The sequence below is a fragment of the Gobio gobio genome, assembly GCF_949357685.1.
Source record: "Gobio gobio genome assembly, chromosome: 7".
In the NCBI taxonomy this organism is placed as follows: domain Eukaryota; kingdom Metazoa; phylum Chordata; class Actinopteri; order Cypriniformes; family Gobionidae; genus Gobio; species Gobio gobio.
In genome coordinates, this window is record NC_137103.1 from 1423895 (window position 1) to 1440301 (window position 16407).

Below are 16407 nucleotides of genomic sequence, written 5' to 3' on the forward strand. Positions count from 1 at the left end.
AGCGAATCAATCCAGGGGTAGCCAAACACCGGAAATGGGCGTTCTTTGAAACTGTCAATCACTCAAAAATAGTTTGGGACCCTAAAGCAAAACCCAAAGGTCTGCTGGGTGGACATTTAAATATAAGAAGCATTATGTCAAAAACAGAAGAAGTTAATCACCTGTTACTGAACTCAAATTTGGATTATCTCTGTCTATCTGAGACCTATAATATGTTCAGGAGAGACAGAGAAGGAGCAAAGGGTGGTGGTGTCATGATTTACATAAAAAATAATATTCAGTGTCAGGAAATTCAATGGCTGAATGATCACGAACTGGAATGTTTGGGCTTAAATATTATACTATCACCACGAATGTCTTTTACAATCATTGTAGTATATCACCCCCCCCCCTCTTCAGATGTCATTTTTTATGAAAAGTTTGAAAATAAAGAGATCATTATTTTGGGGGATGTTAACATAAACTGGGAGGACACATCATGTAGAAAAAAGCTTAAACAAATAACTGACAAATTTGATCTAGTCCAAATGATAAAGGGCCCACAAGAATCACCACATCAAGCAGCACCCAGATTGATTTGGCATTTACCAACCGACCTGAGAGAATATTTAAATCATACAATGTGTTAGCTGGTCTTTCTGATCACAATTTGGTCCTTGTGGCCAGAAAGCTCTCAAAAAAGAGATTTAATTATTCTGTCTGAGAGCGTGAGTTCGTTGGAATCCCAAAAAAACGCCAGGAAGGATTTAATAATGCTGTCCAGCAGATTGACTGGGATCAAATATTGTTGGGAACAAATTGTGAAATGGACTGTGAATCTTTTGTGGCGACAATTGAGAGAACAATTAAAGATTTTAGCTGTAAAGTTAAATACAAACACAATAAAAAATACTTCCCTGGATGAACTCGGACATACTCAAACTAATGAAAGAGAGGGATCGTGCGTTAAAAAATGCAATTAAAACTAAGTCAGCTAGTGCTAAAAATCTATTTACAACACTGAGGAATAAGACTGTTAAAGCTATACGCAAGGCCAAAGCAGATTTTTTTTTGACTATAATAGAAAATGCAAAAAGGGATTCTAAAACAATTTGAAACCAACTGAAAAAACTTGTAGGACAGGACACAAATAGGAAACAACTTTTAGAAATTAAGATAAATGGACAAATTATAAATAACACAAACAAAGTTGCAGATGTCTTCAATATTTATTTTTTTTTGAATCTGTATCCACTATTGCCCAAAGCTTACCATCTAACAATCTAAATATTTGTCCAATAAATAATTCGGAGCCAATTTTCAACCTGGGCACAGTCACAGAATCTGAAGTCTTACAGACAATAAAAACACTTAAAGCTTCCAGAACTAAAGACATATTTGGCATAGATATGTGCATGCTGAAAGAACTCAGTTCCACATTATTAACACCAGTAACCAAAATTGTCAATCTCTCCTTTATTGAGGTGGTGTTTCCAAGTGTGTGGAAGTCAGCTGCTCCAATTCTCAAAAATGGAGATCCGTTGTCAGTGGACAATTATAGACCTATCAGCATCATAACTACAGTGTCAAAAGTTGCAGAGAAACTAATTTCCCAACAAATAATAACACATTTAAATACCACTACATTTCCTCTTCATTCAATGCAATTTGGTTTCAGAACTCAACACTCCACAGAAACTGCTAATTGTTTTTTCATAGAAAATATCAAACATCTACTGGATAAAGGTGGCGTGGTTGGAGCTGTGTTTCTCGATCTAAAAAAAGCTTTTGACACTGTAAACCATAAAATATTATTAATCAAACTAAGCAATTTTAATTTCACCTCAGATGCAATAAAATGGATAGAATCATATCTATCGAATCGCTCACAGTCAGTTAGGATCAGTGATTACCACTCACCGCCCCTCGCCATGTCCACGGGGGTTCCTCAAGGTTCTATTTTGGGGCCACTGCTATTTTCACTTTATATAAACGACCTCCCTTCAGTTTGTCCAGACGTCTATATTCAGATGTACGCAGATGACACAGTCATTTATGCCCATGGTAAAAACACAAATCAAGCTGCTGAAAAACTTACACAGTCTTTGGCCCATGTCGCTGAATGGCTAAATCAATCCTGCTTAAAACTTAATGTAAATAAAACCGTTTCAATGTTCTTTTCTAAATCAAACATTGCAAATAATCAGGCAGATATTTATGTGACAGGGGAAAAAATAAAAGTTGTGTCAGAATTCAAATACTTAGGCATCATAATAGACTCTAAACTAACTTTTAAATCACAGATAAAAAAGGTCTGCAATCGAGTCATATTTAATATTGCAAATTTCCGGTTCCTAAGATCAAACTTGTCACTTCAGGCAGCTAAAATGTTCATGTACAGTTTGGTTCTGTCTCACATCACTTACTGTCTAACAACCTGGTCACAGGCAAATAAAACAGCACTAAAATCTTTAGTCGCTTTATAAACAAACAATCAAAATTGTGGATAAAAAAACATTAAGATATCATCATTGTGCCATTTTACAAAAGCATAAGCTTTTAAGTTTGGAAAATGTCATTAAGTATTCAAACCTCTGTCTGTTTTACAAGATCATCCATGGTCTGTCATCTCCTCCACTTAGTCAGTTTGTAAACATTAGAAACACCACGCAAAGAGTAACACGAGGGTCGGCCCGAGGAGACTGTGTTGTTCCTCTGAGGAAAAGTGCTTTCAGTCAGAGCAGCACAGGAGTGGAACTCCGTCTCTCAGAACATCAGAGAACTCACCACATACACTCTGTTCAAAAAGCAGCTAAAAAACTGGCTCATAACACATCAGACATGTCAGCATTAATACGAATATGTATCTTCCCTTAATCCAACCTGCTGCCACTTGTCTCTGCTGTGTCAATGTGTATAATATAAAATCTTGTTGTTTTTTTTTGTTTGTTTTTTTCAACATGTCTGTTTTATAGTAAATTTGTACACCGTATTTAGCAACAGGATTGAAGAGTTATATCTGTTTTACTGCTTTTTATATTTGTATTGTTCTCTGTAATCTTTTTTGTTGTTTTTTTAGGTAGACAATTTTAAGATAAATAAATAAATAAATATAGATATTTTTCTTGCACAAACGCATCGATTCGCTTCAGAAGGCCTTTATTAACACCCCAGAGCCGTGTGGAGCAGTTATATGACGGACAGATGCACTTTTTATGGACTTCAAAAACAGGCAACTCTGAATCCAATTCTAATGCTTGGATTAGCCTGGACTTTTGTAATACAATTCAGATTTTATTCGTCTGAAAGAAGAATGTCATATACACCTAGGATGACTTGAGGGTGAGTAAATTAAGGGCTAATTTTCATTTTTGGGTGAACTATCCCTTTAAGGCATTACCTAAAATGAGCTAACAATGAGCAATTCATTAGTTACAGTATTTATTATTCTTTGTAAATGTTAGTTTATGGTTTATTGTTAGTTGATGTGTAACAGAATTCCAGACTCAGAGACAGGGATTTATTGAACAGATGGACTGAAGCAGGTGAGTAATAATGAAGTCACAGTTATGATGACTGATGAATAGAGGATATGCGGACACGCCTCCTCAGCTGGACTGAGTGGCAGAAGAGCTGCTGCAGGGCTGGAGTTAATAGAGGAAAACACAAGTCAAACAATCAGTTTAAACTAAAGGTTGGACTCGATATAGTGTTCCTTACAACTTATCAAAGATCCAGTGATCCATGGATATTGACATGACATTTATATTAGCCTGATTTCAATACATATATTTACAGTATCACTGTCAGTCATCAAAGTTTCAAGAGTGAATCCCACACATATATGCGCAATTGCGGATGGGCCTGTATTGAAGTGTGTATGTGGTGTTTTATTCAAATTCCGAATATGTATTATAGGCCTATTATTTTTTTATATCGCCTAGACAGCATGAAAAGAGCGCTCCCTTTATAATCACTGAGAGCAGTCACTCGTTCAGTGAACGGATCTCACACAGTTCCGTTATATTAATCAGTGAAGCTGATACACAATGAATCTATTTTTTATACAATGCCTACACTTAGAGGGGATTAGCACACATGCAGAACTCAGCACTGGACACACACTCCAGCGGTCAGTGGATTCTCACTTCAACACCTGTGATTGGCCACTGCGTTCAAGAGATCAACAGATATGTCTGTGATTGGCCACATTACTCACCGAAGCGAAAACACGTTGGAAATTGAATCTTTTGACAAGCTCAAATACAGATACACACTGGATATTTTGCCAACTCTTTTTCACTTATGCTATTATTACAAATTCTTACGGAGTATTACAGATCCTAGATCAGCAGTTATGGGCAGCTTTTCCCTCTGAAAGCAGTCAGTAGCAGAAGCGGCAGTGGTTTGAGTGAGGAAATTACACGCTTTAATCAAATCTGTCTCCCTCGGTTCGGAGGGCACAAGGACTCCCCCTCTGAAAACCAATGCCACCACTCAGTGGGTGTAACTGCAGTCACTGTGGCTGATGGTGAAGCCACGTCCATACCCTCTATAGGGAATAAAGTCCTTTCCTTTGGCCAGGTGGCTTAGGATGAGACATTAACCCCTGAGTGGGAGTGAACAAAGCAAGTGAAAATGCCAGCGGAGAAAGTCCCAAAACTAAAACTCATTATTGAATCAAAATACAATTTTCCTCTGTGAAATGAGCCTGTGACATGTTGTGACTCCACCCCTCAAAGAATCGGAATCGAGAATCGAAAAGAACCGTAATCGAAACTATGAATCGGAATCGGAATCAAAATCGTTCAAATCAAAACGATGCCCAACCCTATTCACAACACAACGAAATCAAGCCACAACACTAGGGGACTCTCGGAGTGCGGTAAAGTTAGTTTTCCTTGCCATTGTTCTATAGATTCGCCAGTCTTACAACCAGTCTTATTTAAACACTACGATCAGTTTTAAGTGTACAGTTGTATATCGACATGAAATATCAATTCAAAATCACCTACGTGCATTAACATTTTTTTAAATGTTTAAATTCCAATGTGGTGTTGTGCATTATTAAGTCAGTTTTACCAATACAGTCAAGCTGTGGAATTTTAACAAGTCTGTTTTTAAATGTTAAAAGTAATTTTAATTCATACAAATTATACGTTAGTGCAGGGTATCGGGTCAAAGGGTTCTCGAGCATAAATATGCAGCTATAATGCATGTAGGTGATTTTGAATGAATATTTGTGTTGTGTTGTGGCTTGATTTATTTGTGTTGTGGCTTTAGTTCGTTGTGTTTTGAACTTATGTTTGCTTTTTATATTGCGTTGTGTTGTGCTCTACTGGGACACCGTACAATACTCACTGTATTCATTAGCTGTAATATTGACAGGTTTTTCTGTTTACAGCAAAGTAAGCTAATTGCTCACACAAAATATGATAGCATTGTAATATAACAATATAAGATGTAATGGTAAAGTTTACCTTGGCTTCATAAATGAATTAAAAACATAAAGAAGCAAAACACACCTGATGCACATTCTTTGTCTTGACGTAATGTGTTGTGGAAAACTTTTTCCACACCAGAGAAAAACATCCGCTCTCGGCCGGTCAGCAGAAGTGTGTGACCTGTTGAGGTCAGTATTAGAGTAATGGCTCTCTGAATGAGTAACCAAACTCTCAGAATCATCAAGTGCTGAACTGTTACACATAGCAACCGTTATAACTGTGTTATAAACTGTTGTGCTTGATCTCACAGTGAGTGAAAGTGATGGTCCGGATCAGTGGGACGGTTCTCAACACGCCGTGGCTGATCATTGCTTTATAAGAGGGGACGCTCTTGACCAATAACAACCTGTGTGCAGTTTAGAAAAAGTATTATTGATGGACTTTCATCTGTTTGCCCTTTCACAAAGAAGATATGAATGCTCAAAATATGACATTATTTGATGTATATTGAAAATATACAGAATATATTGTGTATATATATATCGAAATATATTTAACAATACATAAGGGATTTGATAATGTGACAATATATTTATATACTGCAATGTATGTGATTTTATATTCAAGAACACACATCATAATATAAAGATATACATGTGATAAAATATGGTACTGTGTATGTATAAATATATTTGAACATATACTGTGTCATAGTCAGTTCAGTTTCTGTCAGTTTTTGTCTGGTGTTGTTTGTGTAATGTGGGATACACACTGTTACGTTGTGTTTGCTCTCTGAGATATTCTGATTTCCGTTGTTTAATAAACTTAACCATTATTTTGAATTACCTTCGTCATCTTCATTGGATACACCGTGACAGAACATCAGACCCAGTAAGGATTATGGATGGTGCAGCAGGAAACATTGTGGAGGATATCCTGTGCTCCATTTATCAAGACGGACACAGTATTGAAAGATAAGTTTGTGCAATAATGCCACGTATCTGACCAACAACTTGTGGATCTATTCTGGAGTGTGTGCGATTCACACATTGATCCATAGATACCACTGAGAAATTCTAACATCACCCTATCTTACTATTTGGACCTGGTGCTGTGGATGTGTGGTTCCACTTTCATGGTTAAGAGGGTTAGTGATGATAAGTTGTCCTCAATTCTCTCCACAAAACCAATCAGTTGAGCTGAGTCTGCTCCATTGTCAGCTCCAGCCCCTGAGTCTGCTCCAGTGTCAGCTCCAGCCCCTGAGTCTGCTCCATTGTCAGCTCCATCCCCTGAATCTGCTCCATTGTCAGCTCCAGCCCCTGAGTCTGCTCCATTGTCAGCTCCAGCCCCTGAGTCTGCTCCATTGTCAGCTCCAGCCTCTGAGTCTGCTCCAGTTTCAGCTCCAGCCCCTGAATCTGCTCCAGTGTCAGCTCCAGCCCCTGAGTCTGCTCCATTGTCAGCTCCAGCCTCTGAGTCTGCTCCAGTTTCAGCTCCAGCCCCTGAATCTGCTCCAGTGTCAGCTCCAGCCTCTGAGTCTGCTCCAGTTTCAGCTCCAGCCTCTGAGTCTGCTCCAGTTTCAGCTCCAGCCCCTGAATCTGCTCCAGTGTCAGCTCCAGCCCCTGAGTCTGCTCCATTGTCAGCTCCAGCCCCTGAGTCTGCTCCATTGTCAGCTCCAGCCCCTGAGTCTGCTCCATTGTCAGCTCCAGCCCCTGAGTCTGCTCCAGTTTCAGCTCCAGCCTCTGAGTCTGCTCCAGTTTCAGCTCCAGCCCCTGAGTCTGCCCCAGTATTGGCTCCTGCCCTTGAGTCTGCTCCATTGTCAGCTCCAGCCCCTGAGTCTGCTCCAGTGTCGGCTCCAGCCCCTGAGTCTGCCCCAGTATTGGCTCCTGCCCTTGAGTCTGCTCCATTGTCAGCTCCAGCCCCTGATTCTGCTCCAGTGTTGGCTCCTGCCCCTGAATCTGCTCCAGTGTCAGCTCCAGCCCCTGAGTCGCTCCAGTGTTGGCTCCTGCCCTTGAGTCTGCTCCAGTGTCAGCTCCTGCCCCTGAGTCTGCTCCATTGTCAGATCCAGCCCCTAAGTCTGCTCCAGTGTTGGCTCCTGCCCTTGAGTCTGCTCCATTGTCAGCTCCAGCCCCTGAATCTGCTCCATTGTTAGCTCCAGCCCCTGAATCTGCTCCAGTGTCAGCTCCTGCCCCTGAGTCTGCTCCATTGTCAGCTCCAGCCCCTGAGTCTGCTCCAGTATTGGCTCCTGCCCTTGAGTCTGCTCCATTGTCAGATCCAGGCCCTAAGTCTGCTCCAGTGTTGGCTCCTGCCCCTGAGTCTGCTCCAGTGTCAGCTCCTGCCCCTGAGTCTGCTCCATTGTCAGATCCAGGCCCTAAGTCTGCTCCAGTGTTGGCTCCTGCCCCTGAGTCTGCTCCAGTGTCAGCTCCTGCCCCTGAGTCTGCCCCAGTATTGGCTCCTGCCCCTGAGTCTGCTTCAGTGTTGGCTCCTGCCCCCGAGTCTGCTCCATTGTCAGATCCAGCCCCTAAGTCTGCTCCAGTGTTGGCTCCGCCCTTGAGTCTGCTCCATTGTCAGCTCCAGCCCCTGAATCTGCTCCATTGTTAGCTCCAGCCCCTGAATCTGCTCAAGTGTCAGCTCCAGCCCCTGAATCTGCTCCATTGTCAGCTCCAGCCCCTGAGTCTGCTCCAGTGTTGGCTCCTGCCCCTGAGTCTACTCCAGTATTGACTCCTGCCCTTGAGTCTGCTCCATTGTCAGCTCCAGCCCCTGAGTCTGCTCCAGTATTGGCTCCTGCTCTTGAGTCTGCTCCATTGTCAGATCCAGGCCCTAAGTCTGCTCCAGTGTTGGCTCCTGCCCTTGAGTCTGCTCCATTGTCAGCTCCAGCCCCTGAATCTGCTCCATTGTTAGCTCCAGCCCCTGAATCTACTCCAGTGTCAGCTCCAGTCCCTGAGTCCACTCCATTGTCAGCTCCAGCCCCTGAGTCGCTCCAGTGTTGGCTCCTGCCCCTGAGTCTGCTCCAGTGTCAGCTCCAGCCCCTGAATCTGCTCCAGTGTCAGCTCCAGTCCCTGAGTCCACTCCATTGTCAGCTCCAGCCCCTGAGTCTGCTCCATTGTCTGCTCCTGCCCCTGAGTCTGCTCCATTGTCAGCTCCAGCCCCTGAGTCTGCCCCAGTTTTGGCTCCTGCCCTTGAGTCTGCTCCATTTTCAGCTCCAGCCCCTGAGTCTGCTCCAGTGTCGGCTCCAGCCCCTGAGTCTGCCCCAGTATTGGCTCCTGCCCTTGAGTCTGCTCCATTGTCAGCTCCAGCCCCTGAATCTGCTTCAGTATTGGCTCTTGCCCTTGAGTCTGCTCCATTGTCAGCTTCAGCCCCTGAGTCTGCTCCAGTGTCCGCTCCTGCCCCTGAGTCTGCTCCATTGTCCGCTCCAGCCCCTCAGTCTGCTCCAGTGTCGGCTCCTGCCCCTGAGTCTGCTCCAGTGTCTGCTCCTGCCCCTGAGTCTGCTCCATTGTCAGCTCCAGCCCCTGAGTCTGCCCCAGTTTTGGCTCCTGCCCTTGAGTCTGCTCCAGTGTTGGCTCCTGCCCCTGAGTCTGCTCCATTGTCAGCTCCAGCCCCTGAATCTGCTCCATTGTCAGCTCCAGCCCCTGAGTCGCTCCAGTGTTGGCTCCTGCCCCTGAGTCTGCTCCATTGTCAGATCCAGGCCCTAAGTCTGCTCCAGTATTGACTCCTGCCCTTGAGTCTGCTCCATTGTCAGCTCCAGCCCCTGAGTCTGCTCCAGTATTGGCTCCTGCCCCTGAGTCTGCTCCAGTGTCAGCTCCAGCCCCTGAATCTGCTCCAGTGTCAGCTCCAGCCCCTGAGTCTACTCCATTGTCAGCTCCAGCCCCTGAGTCTGCCCCATTGTCAGCTCCAGCCCCTGAGTCTGCTCCAGTATTGGCTCCTGCCCCTGAGTCTGCTCCATTGTCAGCTTCAGCCCCTGAGTCTGCTCCTGTATTGGCTCCTGCCCCTGAGTCTGCTCCAGTGTCCGCTCCTGCCCCTGAGTCTGCTCCATTGTCAGCTCCATCCCCTGAGTCTGCTCCAGTATTGGCTCCAGCCCCTGAATCTGCTCCAGTATCTGCTCCATCGCCTGATTTGCTCCAGTGTTGGCTCCTGCCCCTGAGTCCGCTCCACTGTCAGCTCCATCCCCTGAGTCTACTCCAGTATTGACTCCTGCCCTTGAGTCTGCTCCATTGTCAGCTCCAGCCCCTGAGTCTGCTCCAGTGTTGGCTCCAGCTCCTGAGTCTATTCCAGTGTCAGCTCCAACCTGAGCAGAGATGGGAGGGGCCAAATGATGATCTGGAGAGCAGACTGGATGAAGGCCCACTTTGGAGCCAGGCTGGAGTCAGGAGCCTGAGCAAGCGAGGTGAAGACGTCACCAGAGGGAACTCTGGAGGAGCATGTAGAACCAGGAGATGTAGAACCAGGGTCACGGTGAAGGCCTGGAGGGCCACAGTGGAGATGTGGGCTTGGTAGACCAGGGAGTGTGGACAATGGTAGAACCGGAAGGAAGGAGGAGCCTGGCAGAGTCAAAGGGGTGGAGGGTCGGGCATAGCTGATGACTCAGAAGTCCGAGGTGGAAACAGAGATATTCAGGAAAATGCCCTGAGTTTTTATTTTGGGCATGGAGGATTGAAGTGGAGGCGAGGCCGAGGAACAGGCTGGGCAGGACCATCCACAACAACAGAGACTTATAGCTGGGCAGAGCCAATGGCAAAGATGGTGCTGGATGACGAAGACACAACTAACAAAACATTAAGGCAAGGAAATGAACTGAGGAAAACTGAGGGCTTGAATACACAAGGAATGATAATCAACGAACAAGGAACATGTGTGAAATAATCAGAAATCATGACAAACTAATAATAAACGAGAACTCTGGCAAAAGGTGACAGGGAAAACTAAACAGAACATGACTGTGACGATCTCATGCCATGTTGCCAGGACTTTAACAAGCCATCCAATTGTCCAAAACTACTCAATTGTGTAACTATGCAAACAATAAAGTAATATAAATGTTTATGAATATGTGCTCAGCTTTATGTATACTCATGAAAGAGAAATTAATTAAGTGCTTCAAAAAATGAGCTATACGTGGTCCATGCATATAGAAAAATATAATATATTGTTAAATATAATCACTAGTTTCCCATATTTTACAGTATATTACCATTTATGTTAGTTTGGTAAGGGGTAATCTTTTCTTTTATTGATAATTTTCTTATTATTCTTACAATTTTCACAATAGATTATTGTGAAAGCATGTACAGGCTTTGCTGTCTGGTCTGGTTGACAAATGTTTCTCTTTACTTTCTTACTTGCAGTAAAGACCTATAGAGACTTATAAAGAATTGTGTGTATATGTGTTAAGTTGTTATTTTTACAAAAAGAAAAAAGAAAAACTCTATACTTCTTTATATATAAAACCACATATAATAAGTTTTAGTCTAACACAGTTAAACTAAATGAGATGTTTATCCCGTATCTTTCTCTTGAAAACTGTGATATTTATTTTCTAGGGTTTGAGGATGAACTCAAGTCTTGGTATAAATATTCCTAAAAAGTGCCTGGTCATAGTTATGTGGGTTTTGCTCCGTTTTACCATTAAGGGTCAGGCACACCCTCCAGTGTGAAATGAGAATATATTACCCAGCTGATCGAGTGCACTAACAGCTTAACGCACACAACAGCGCAGGAGTGACGGCTGGAGAACTTCAGAGGGACGATGAGCAGCATGGCAAGAGAGATCATGGCGTTTATACTCACCACGTCGGGTTGGGTGCTGGTGTCCTCCACTTTACCCACAGACTACTGGAAGGTGTCTTCCATCGACGGCACGGTTATCACCACAGCCACCTTCTGGTCCAACCTGTGGAAAACGTGCGTGACTGATTCTACTGGAATCTCCAACTGCAAAGACTTCCCTTCAATGCTGGCACTGGACGGTCAGACACTTTTGTTTGTGTGCTTGTATGTACATTAGTGGCCAAAAGTGATGTCCGGCCTAGGAAAACTTACATCTTCACACAATTTGTAAAGATTTACTGTGTAGCTTGGGGTCGATTGTTGTTTGATTTTGTGATTATAACGCAATGAAACATGACAAATTGTACCGACATAATTTTTTGGCCAGGCTGTTGTACAAAGAAATGATGAACACATGACAAAACAAGAGAGAACCAAGCAAATATTAATAACTGATTATTTTGCAGTCAATGTTTGCTTTTTCCTGTCTGATTTTCTCTCTCTATGCATTTATTTAAACCTATATCTCTAGTTGGCCTTTTTTTGCCAAACAATTTTGTGAGATGAATACCTTAACAAAGTTGCGTTTTGTTCTTACTCATATTTTCCTCATATTTTGATGTTACTTGTAGTAACAAACATCCCCTCCGGACGTCACTTTTGGCCACTGCTGTGTGTACTGTGTGTCTGGGCTGTATATAAGATCAGATTGACTGGTCAAATGGAAGTAAAACTCTTTGTCTGATGTTGATCATCATGTTTAGTTCATGCAGCTTCAGTCCTGCTGAGACACACACCATACATGTTTAAATTTAACCTTTACTCAGTTATGATAATAATTTTGTTAGCATTTCTTAATACAAAATAGAAGCATTTTCTCTAGTCATTTCAGGCATCATGAGCACACACACTACACTCTTTAAAATAAAGGTTCTTTATTAGCATTGAGGGTTCAATGAAGAACAATAAAAACAATTATTTAAAAATGATAAAGAACAAAAGGTTCTTTAAAGTGGAAAGGGTTGTTTAGATTATTAAAATGTTCTTCACACTAAGAAAAATGGTTCTTTTAATAACTGGGGGACCCAGATTTTTTTTTCTCTATGGTGAAACAATTGAAAACCTTTATTTTTAAGAGTGTAAGAAGACACACACACACACACACACACACACACACACACACACACACACACATATATGTATGTCTTCAGCATCAATATACGGCTAGCATTTAATCTCGCCAAGGTGATTTTTTCTAGGAATAATGCGCTCAACAGAGCCAACCATTTGTGCAAGGCAAACACACAACAGTCTCAAACTACTCTTTTCCTTCCAATATGTCAATGTTTAGCACTTTTGAGAAAGCAGAGAGCAATAATTTAGATGTATTCACCCCCAGGCTGTTTTCCATTCATTCATTTGTTTTAGTGGGTTAACTAGTAAGCTAATGTTTGCCCGGAGAACAGCTAGAAGAGAGAGAGAGAGAGAGAGAGAGAGAGAGAGAGAGAGAGAGAGAGAGAGAGAGAGAGAGAGAGAGAGAGAGAGAGAGAGAGTGTGCGTGTGTGTGGATACCAGTCTGCTCTTCCATGACTCATGGACAGACATCAGGGAAAAAGCTTGTGCTCTACTACACCATTTGAATGGTAAGATTTAATAGGTCAGGGATAGGCTTTCTTTCCAAACACGGAATTATTAATTAATTATTGCATTTTTATAACACACTCACCTGGCACTTTATTGGGAACACCTTGCTAGTAGTGGGACAGACCCTCTTTTGCCTTCAGAACTGCCTTAATTCTTCATGGCAGAGATTCAATAAGCTGCTGGAAACTTTCCTCAGAGGTTCTGCTCCATCACACAGTCAGCTGCTCATCTGTGATGGCAATCTCTCATCCAGCACATCGCAAAGCTGCTCTACTGGACTGTGGAAGCCATCTGAGTTAAGTGAACTCACTGTTATGTTCAGGAAACAAGTTTGAGATGACCTGAGCTTTGTGACGTGTGTTATCCTGCTGGAAGTAGCCATCAGAAGATGGTCCACTGTGGTCATTAAGGGATGGACATGGTCAGGAACGATACTCAGGTCAGCTGTGGTGTTTACATGATACTTGAATTGAGATCTGGGGAATTTGGAGACAAAGTCAACGCCTCAAACTCGTTGTGCTCCTCAAACCATTCCTGAAGCATTTGTGCTTTGTGGCAGTGCATTATCTGCTGTGATTATCTAAAGAGCCACAGCCACCAGGGAATACCGTTTCCATGAAAGGCTGGACATGGGCTCAACAATGCTTAGGTAGGTGGGACGTGTCAAAGTCACATCCACATGATGGAGGACCCAAGGTTTCCCAGCAGAACATTGCCCAAAGCATCACTGCCTCCGCCGCCACGCCTACTTCCCATAATGCACCTGGTGCCATGTGTTCCCCAGGTGAGCCACACACACACACCCGGCCATCCACGTGATGTAGAAGAACACGTGATCATTAGACCAGGCCACCTTCTTCCATTGCTCCGTGGTCCAGTTCTGATGCTCACGTGCCACTGTTGGTGCTTTGGGCGGGGTCAGGGGTCAGCATGGGCACCCTGACTGGTCAGCGGCTGTGCCGCCCCATACTCCACAAACTGAGATGCTCTGTGCATTCTGACACTTTTTTATGCATTGAGTTGCTGCCCTGTAATTGGCTGATTATTATACAATAAAGAGCAATTGAACAGGTGCACCTAACAGAGTGGTCGGTGAGTGTAAATTAATATATTTTAGTTATTATTTATAGTAAAATATATAATTAAAAAGTTACTTTAGATAAATGCATGTGACAAGTGAACAATAAAAAAAAGTCTGGTTCCCTGAGAGGAGGGAATGAGACGTTGTGTCAGAAGCTGATGCGATGGGGAAACTCCTTTCTCTGAGAAATACTGAAGCCCTGTTGAATGGAGCCAAACTGTAGGATTGGCCAATGACGTTCAAGAATGAACTGGAGACGGGCCTTCCTGCTGTAAAAGGAGGCATTGAGAGATTCTCTCGATTGAAGAAAGCGATAATCGGCAAGTGTAACTTGATGTTACACAACAGCTTGCGCAATGCCTCGTTCAATCCTTTTAGGGAACCAGGGTTACGTTGAGTAAGCAGAGATGTTCCCTTTCGAGTTCTGTTCACTCAGAATTGCACCAGTAGCTGACTCTATGGGGATCATGTAAAGTCACGCCGTGTTACTAGCGAAGGTCCAGCTCAGCGGCAGCTGCAAGCAAAATCGCTGAACATGTTAAGGATGCTGCTGGCAATAGAAGACTACATTAAATTGTTGCCAACTTAGTGTCCACAAGACCGGGTTGTGAAGCATGTAGTGTCCGAATATATTCATTGCAATTTTAAGGAAGCGCCTGTGAAGAGGAAAGATGGACAGAGGCCAATGGGCTAGTTCGGCCAGGACGCCGGGGTTACACCCCTACTCTTTTATGAAGGACATCCTGGGATTTAAAGTGACCACAGAGAGTCAGGACCTCGGTTTAACGTCTCATCCGAAGGATGGTGCTTATTACAGTATAGTGTCCCCATCACTACACTGGGGCGTTAGGACCCACACAGACCACAGGGTGAGTGCCCCCTGCTGGCCTCACTGACGCCTCTACCAGCAGCTACCTAGTTTTCCCAGGATATTTCCAATCCAGGTACTGACCAGGCTCAATTCTGCAACCAGTCTTGGGCTGCAGGGTGATAGCTGCTGGCCAGGAGGCATCCATCCAAAATCACTGAACAAAAGTGGTATTCTCACCGGACCGCTGCAGAAAAGTGGCAATCCGGCCGCCATCCATTGGTCTCTATGGTGAGCTGTAGTTGGCTTCTAGAAGACACTTAAGGAGAAGGATTCTAAGGCATTGACACCTCCTTATATAGCGGGAAGACCAGGGAGACCGCCTCCAGTTTGCGAACTTGGCCAATCTTACAGTTTGACGCCCTTCAATAGGGCTTCAGTAATGATGAGTGAACCGAACTCCAAAAGGAACTCATTGATTGATTTGATTGACTGAAAGTGTTTATAGCTTCATGTCTTCTGTTGTTGATCAGGTTATATCCAGGTGTGTCGGGGTCTGATGATCGCTGCTGTCTGTCTAGGGTTCTTTGGATCTATCTTTGCTCTGGTCGGCATGAAGTGCACTAAGGTCGGTGGTCCTGACCAAACCAAAGCCAGAATCGTCTCCTTTGCTGGGTTCAACTTTGTTTGCACTGGTGGGTTTTCGTTGACATCACTTCTTCTGAACTCTGAGCACAGATACTCAAATATAATGATGTTCCTCACCAGGTCTGTGTTCTCTGACCGCCTGCTCCCTCTACGCTCACAGGATCACATCTGAGTTTTTCGATCCGATGTATGTTGCGCAAAAGTACGTATTATGTATTTTTTTCCCTAACAATTGTCAGTGACTGCAGTGATGTTGGTGATGAGACGTTGTGCTTCCTGTCAGGTATGAACTGGGCGCTGCGTTGTTCATCGGCTGGGCGGGGTCGACGCTGTGTATCCTCGGAGGAGCGGTGTTCTGCCTCTCGCTGTTTGAAGGCATGAGCAGCAGGTAAAGCCCAGAGCCTTCTTACACATACGCTTCAGAGAATCAGATTTGTTTTTCACCCAGATGTTTCTGGTCACTAAGAGATGATGATGATGTTGTTTGCAGCAGTTCGCCGTATCCGTCGGACAGAAAGGCTTTCGTCAACGGCGGAGTCTCTCTAATGTCCCGTGCGCCGCCACAGAGTCAGTCTTCACACGCAAAGAGACCTCCTCCAGAAATCATCACCCCTCCACAGCAATTCGACAAGAACGCCTACGTATAACATGCAGTGCTGAAGTGTGGTGTAATATCTCGCTCTTTTAGTGCCTTGGGATGGCCAGCACATGTTGTGTATCAGATGCTGTAATGGTCAGGATTATTATTTGCCTCTAAAGCGTGTTCATGTTTACGCAGCGCTGCATGAGATCATGTCATCTGTTGATAGTTGTGTTGTGCTCCACCAGTTCGGGTGATTATTAATTTCTGGCATCAGTATATCAGTCCCAGACAGAATCACGTTTCAGGAGATTTGAGTTTCAATATTGTCTGAAGATTGTAATGCCTGTTTTGCCAAGCCTCAATAATTAATGTGATTAAGAATACTGTTTTTGATGTTTAATAAATGTTCAATATTATATTGTTGTAATATATTACTGGGGTGATAGAACAAAATAAACTG

General features: G+C 43.6%; 1 protein-coding gene across 1 annotated transcript; it reads left to right on the forward strand.

The window, feature by feature from the left end:
- Positions 1-11163: 11163 nt before the first annotated feature.
- cldn10b (claudin 10b) lies at positions 11164-16011 on the forward strand (the record flags this gene model as incomplete). The annotated part of the gene is made up of 5 exons (XM_079822012.1): positions 11164-11383; positions 15250-15411; positions 15485-15566; positions 15648-15752; positions 15813-16011. 5 exons carry the CDS (start codon positions 11164-11166, stop codon positions 16009-16011), a joined length of 768 nt encoding a protein of 255 aa, XP_079678138.1.
- Positions 16012-16407: the final 396 nt, after the last annotated feature.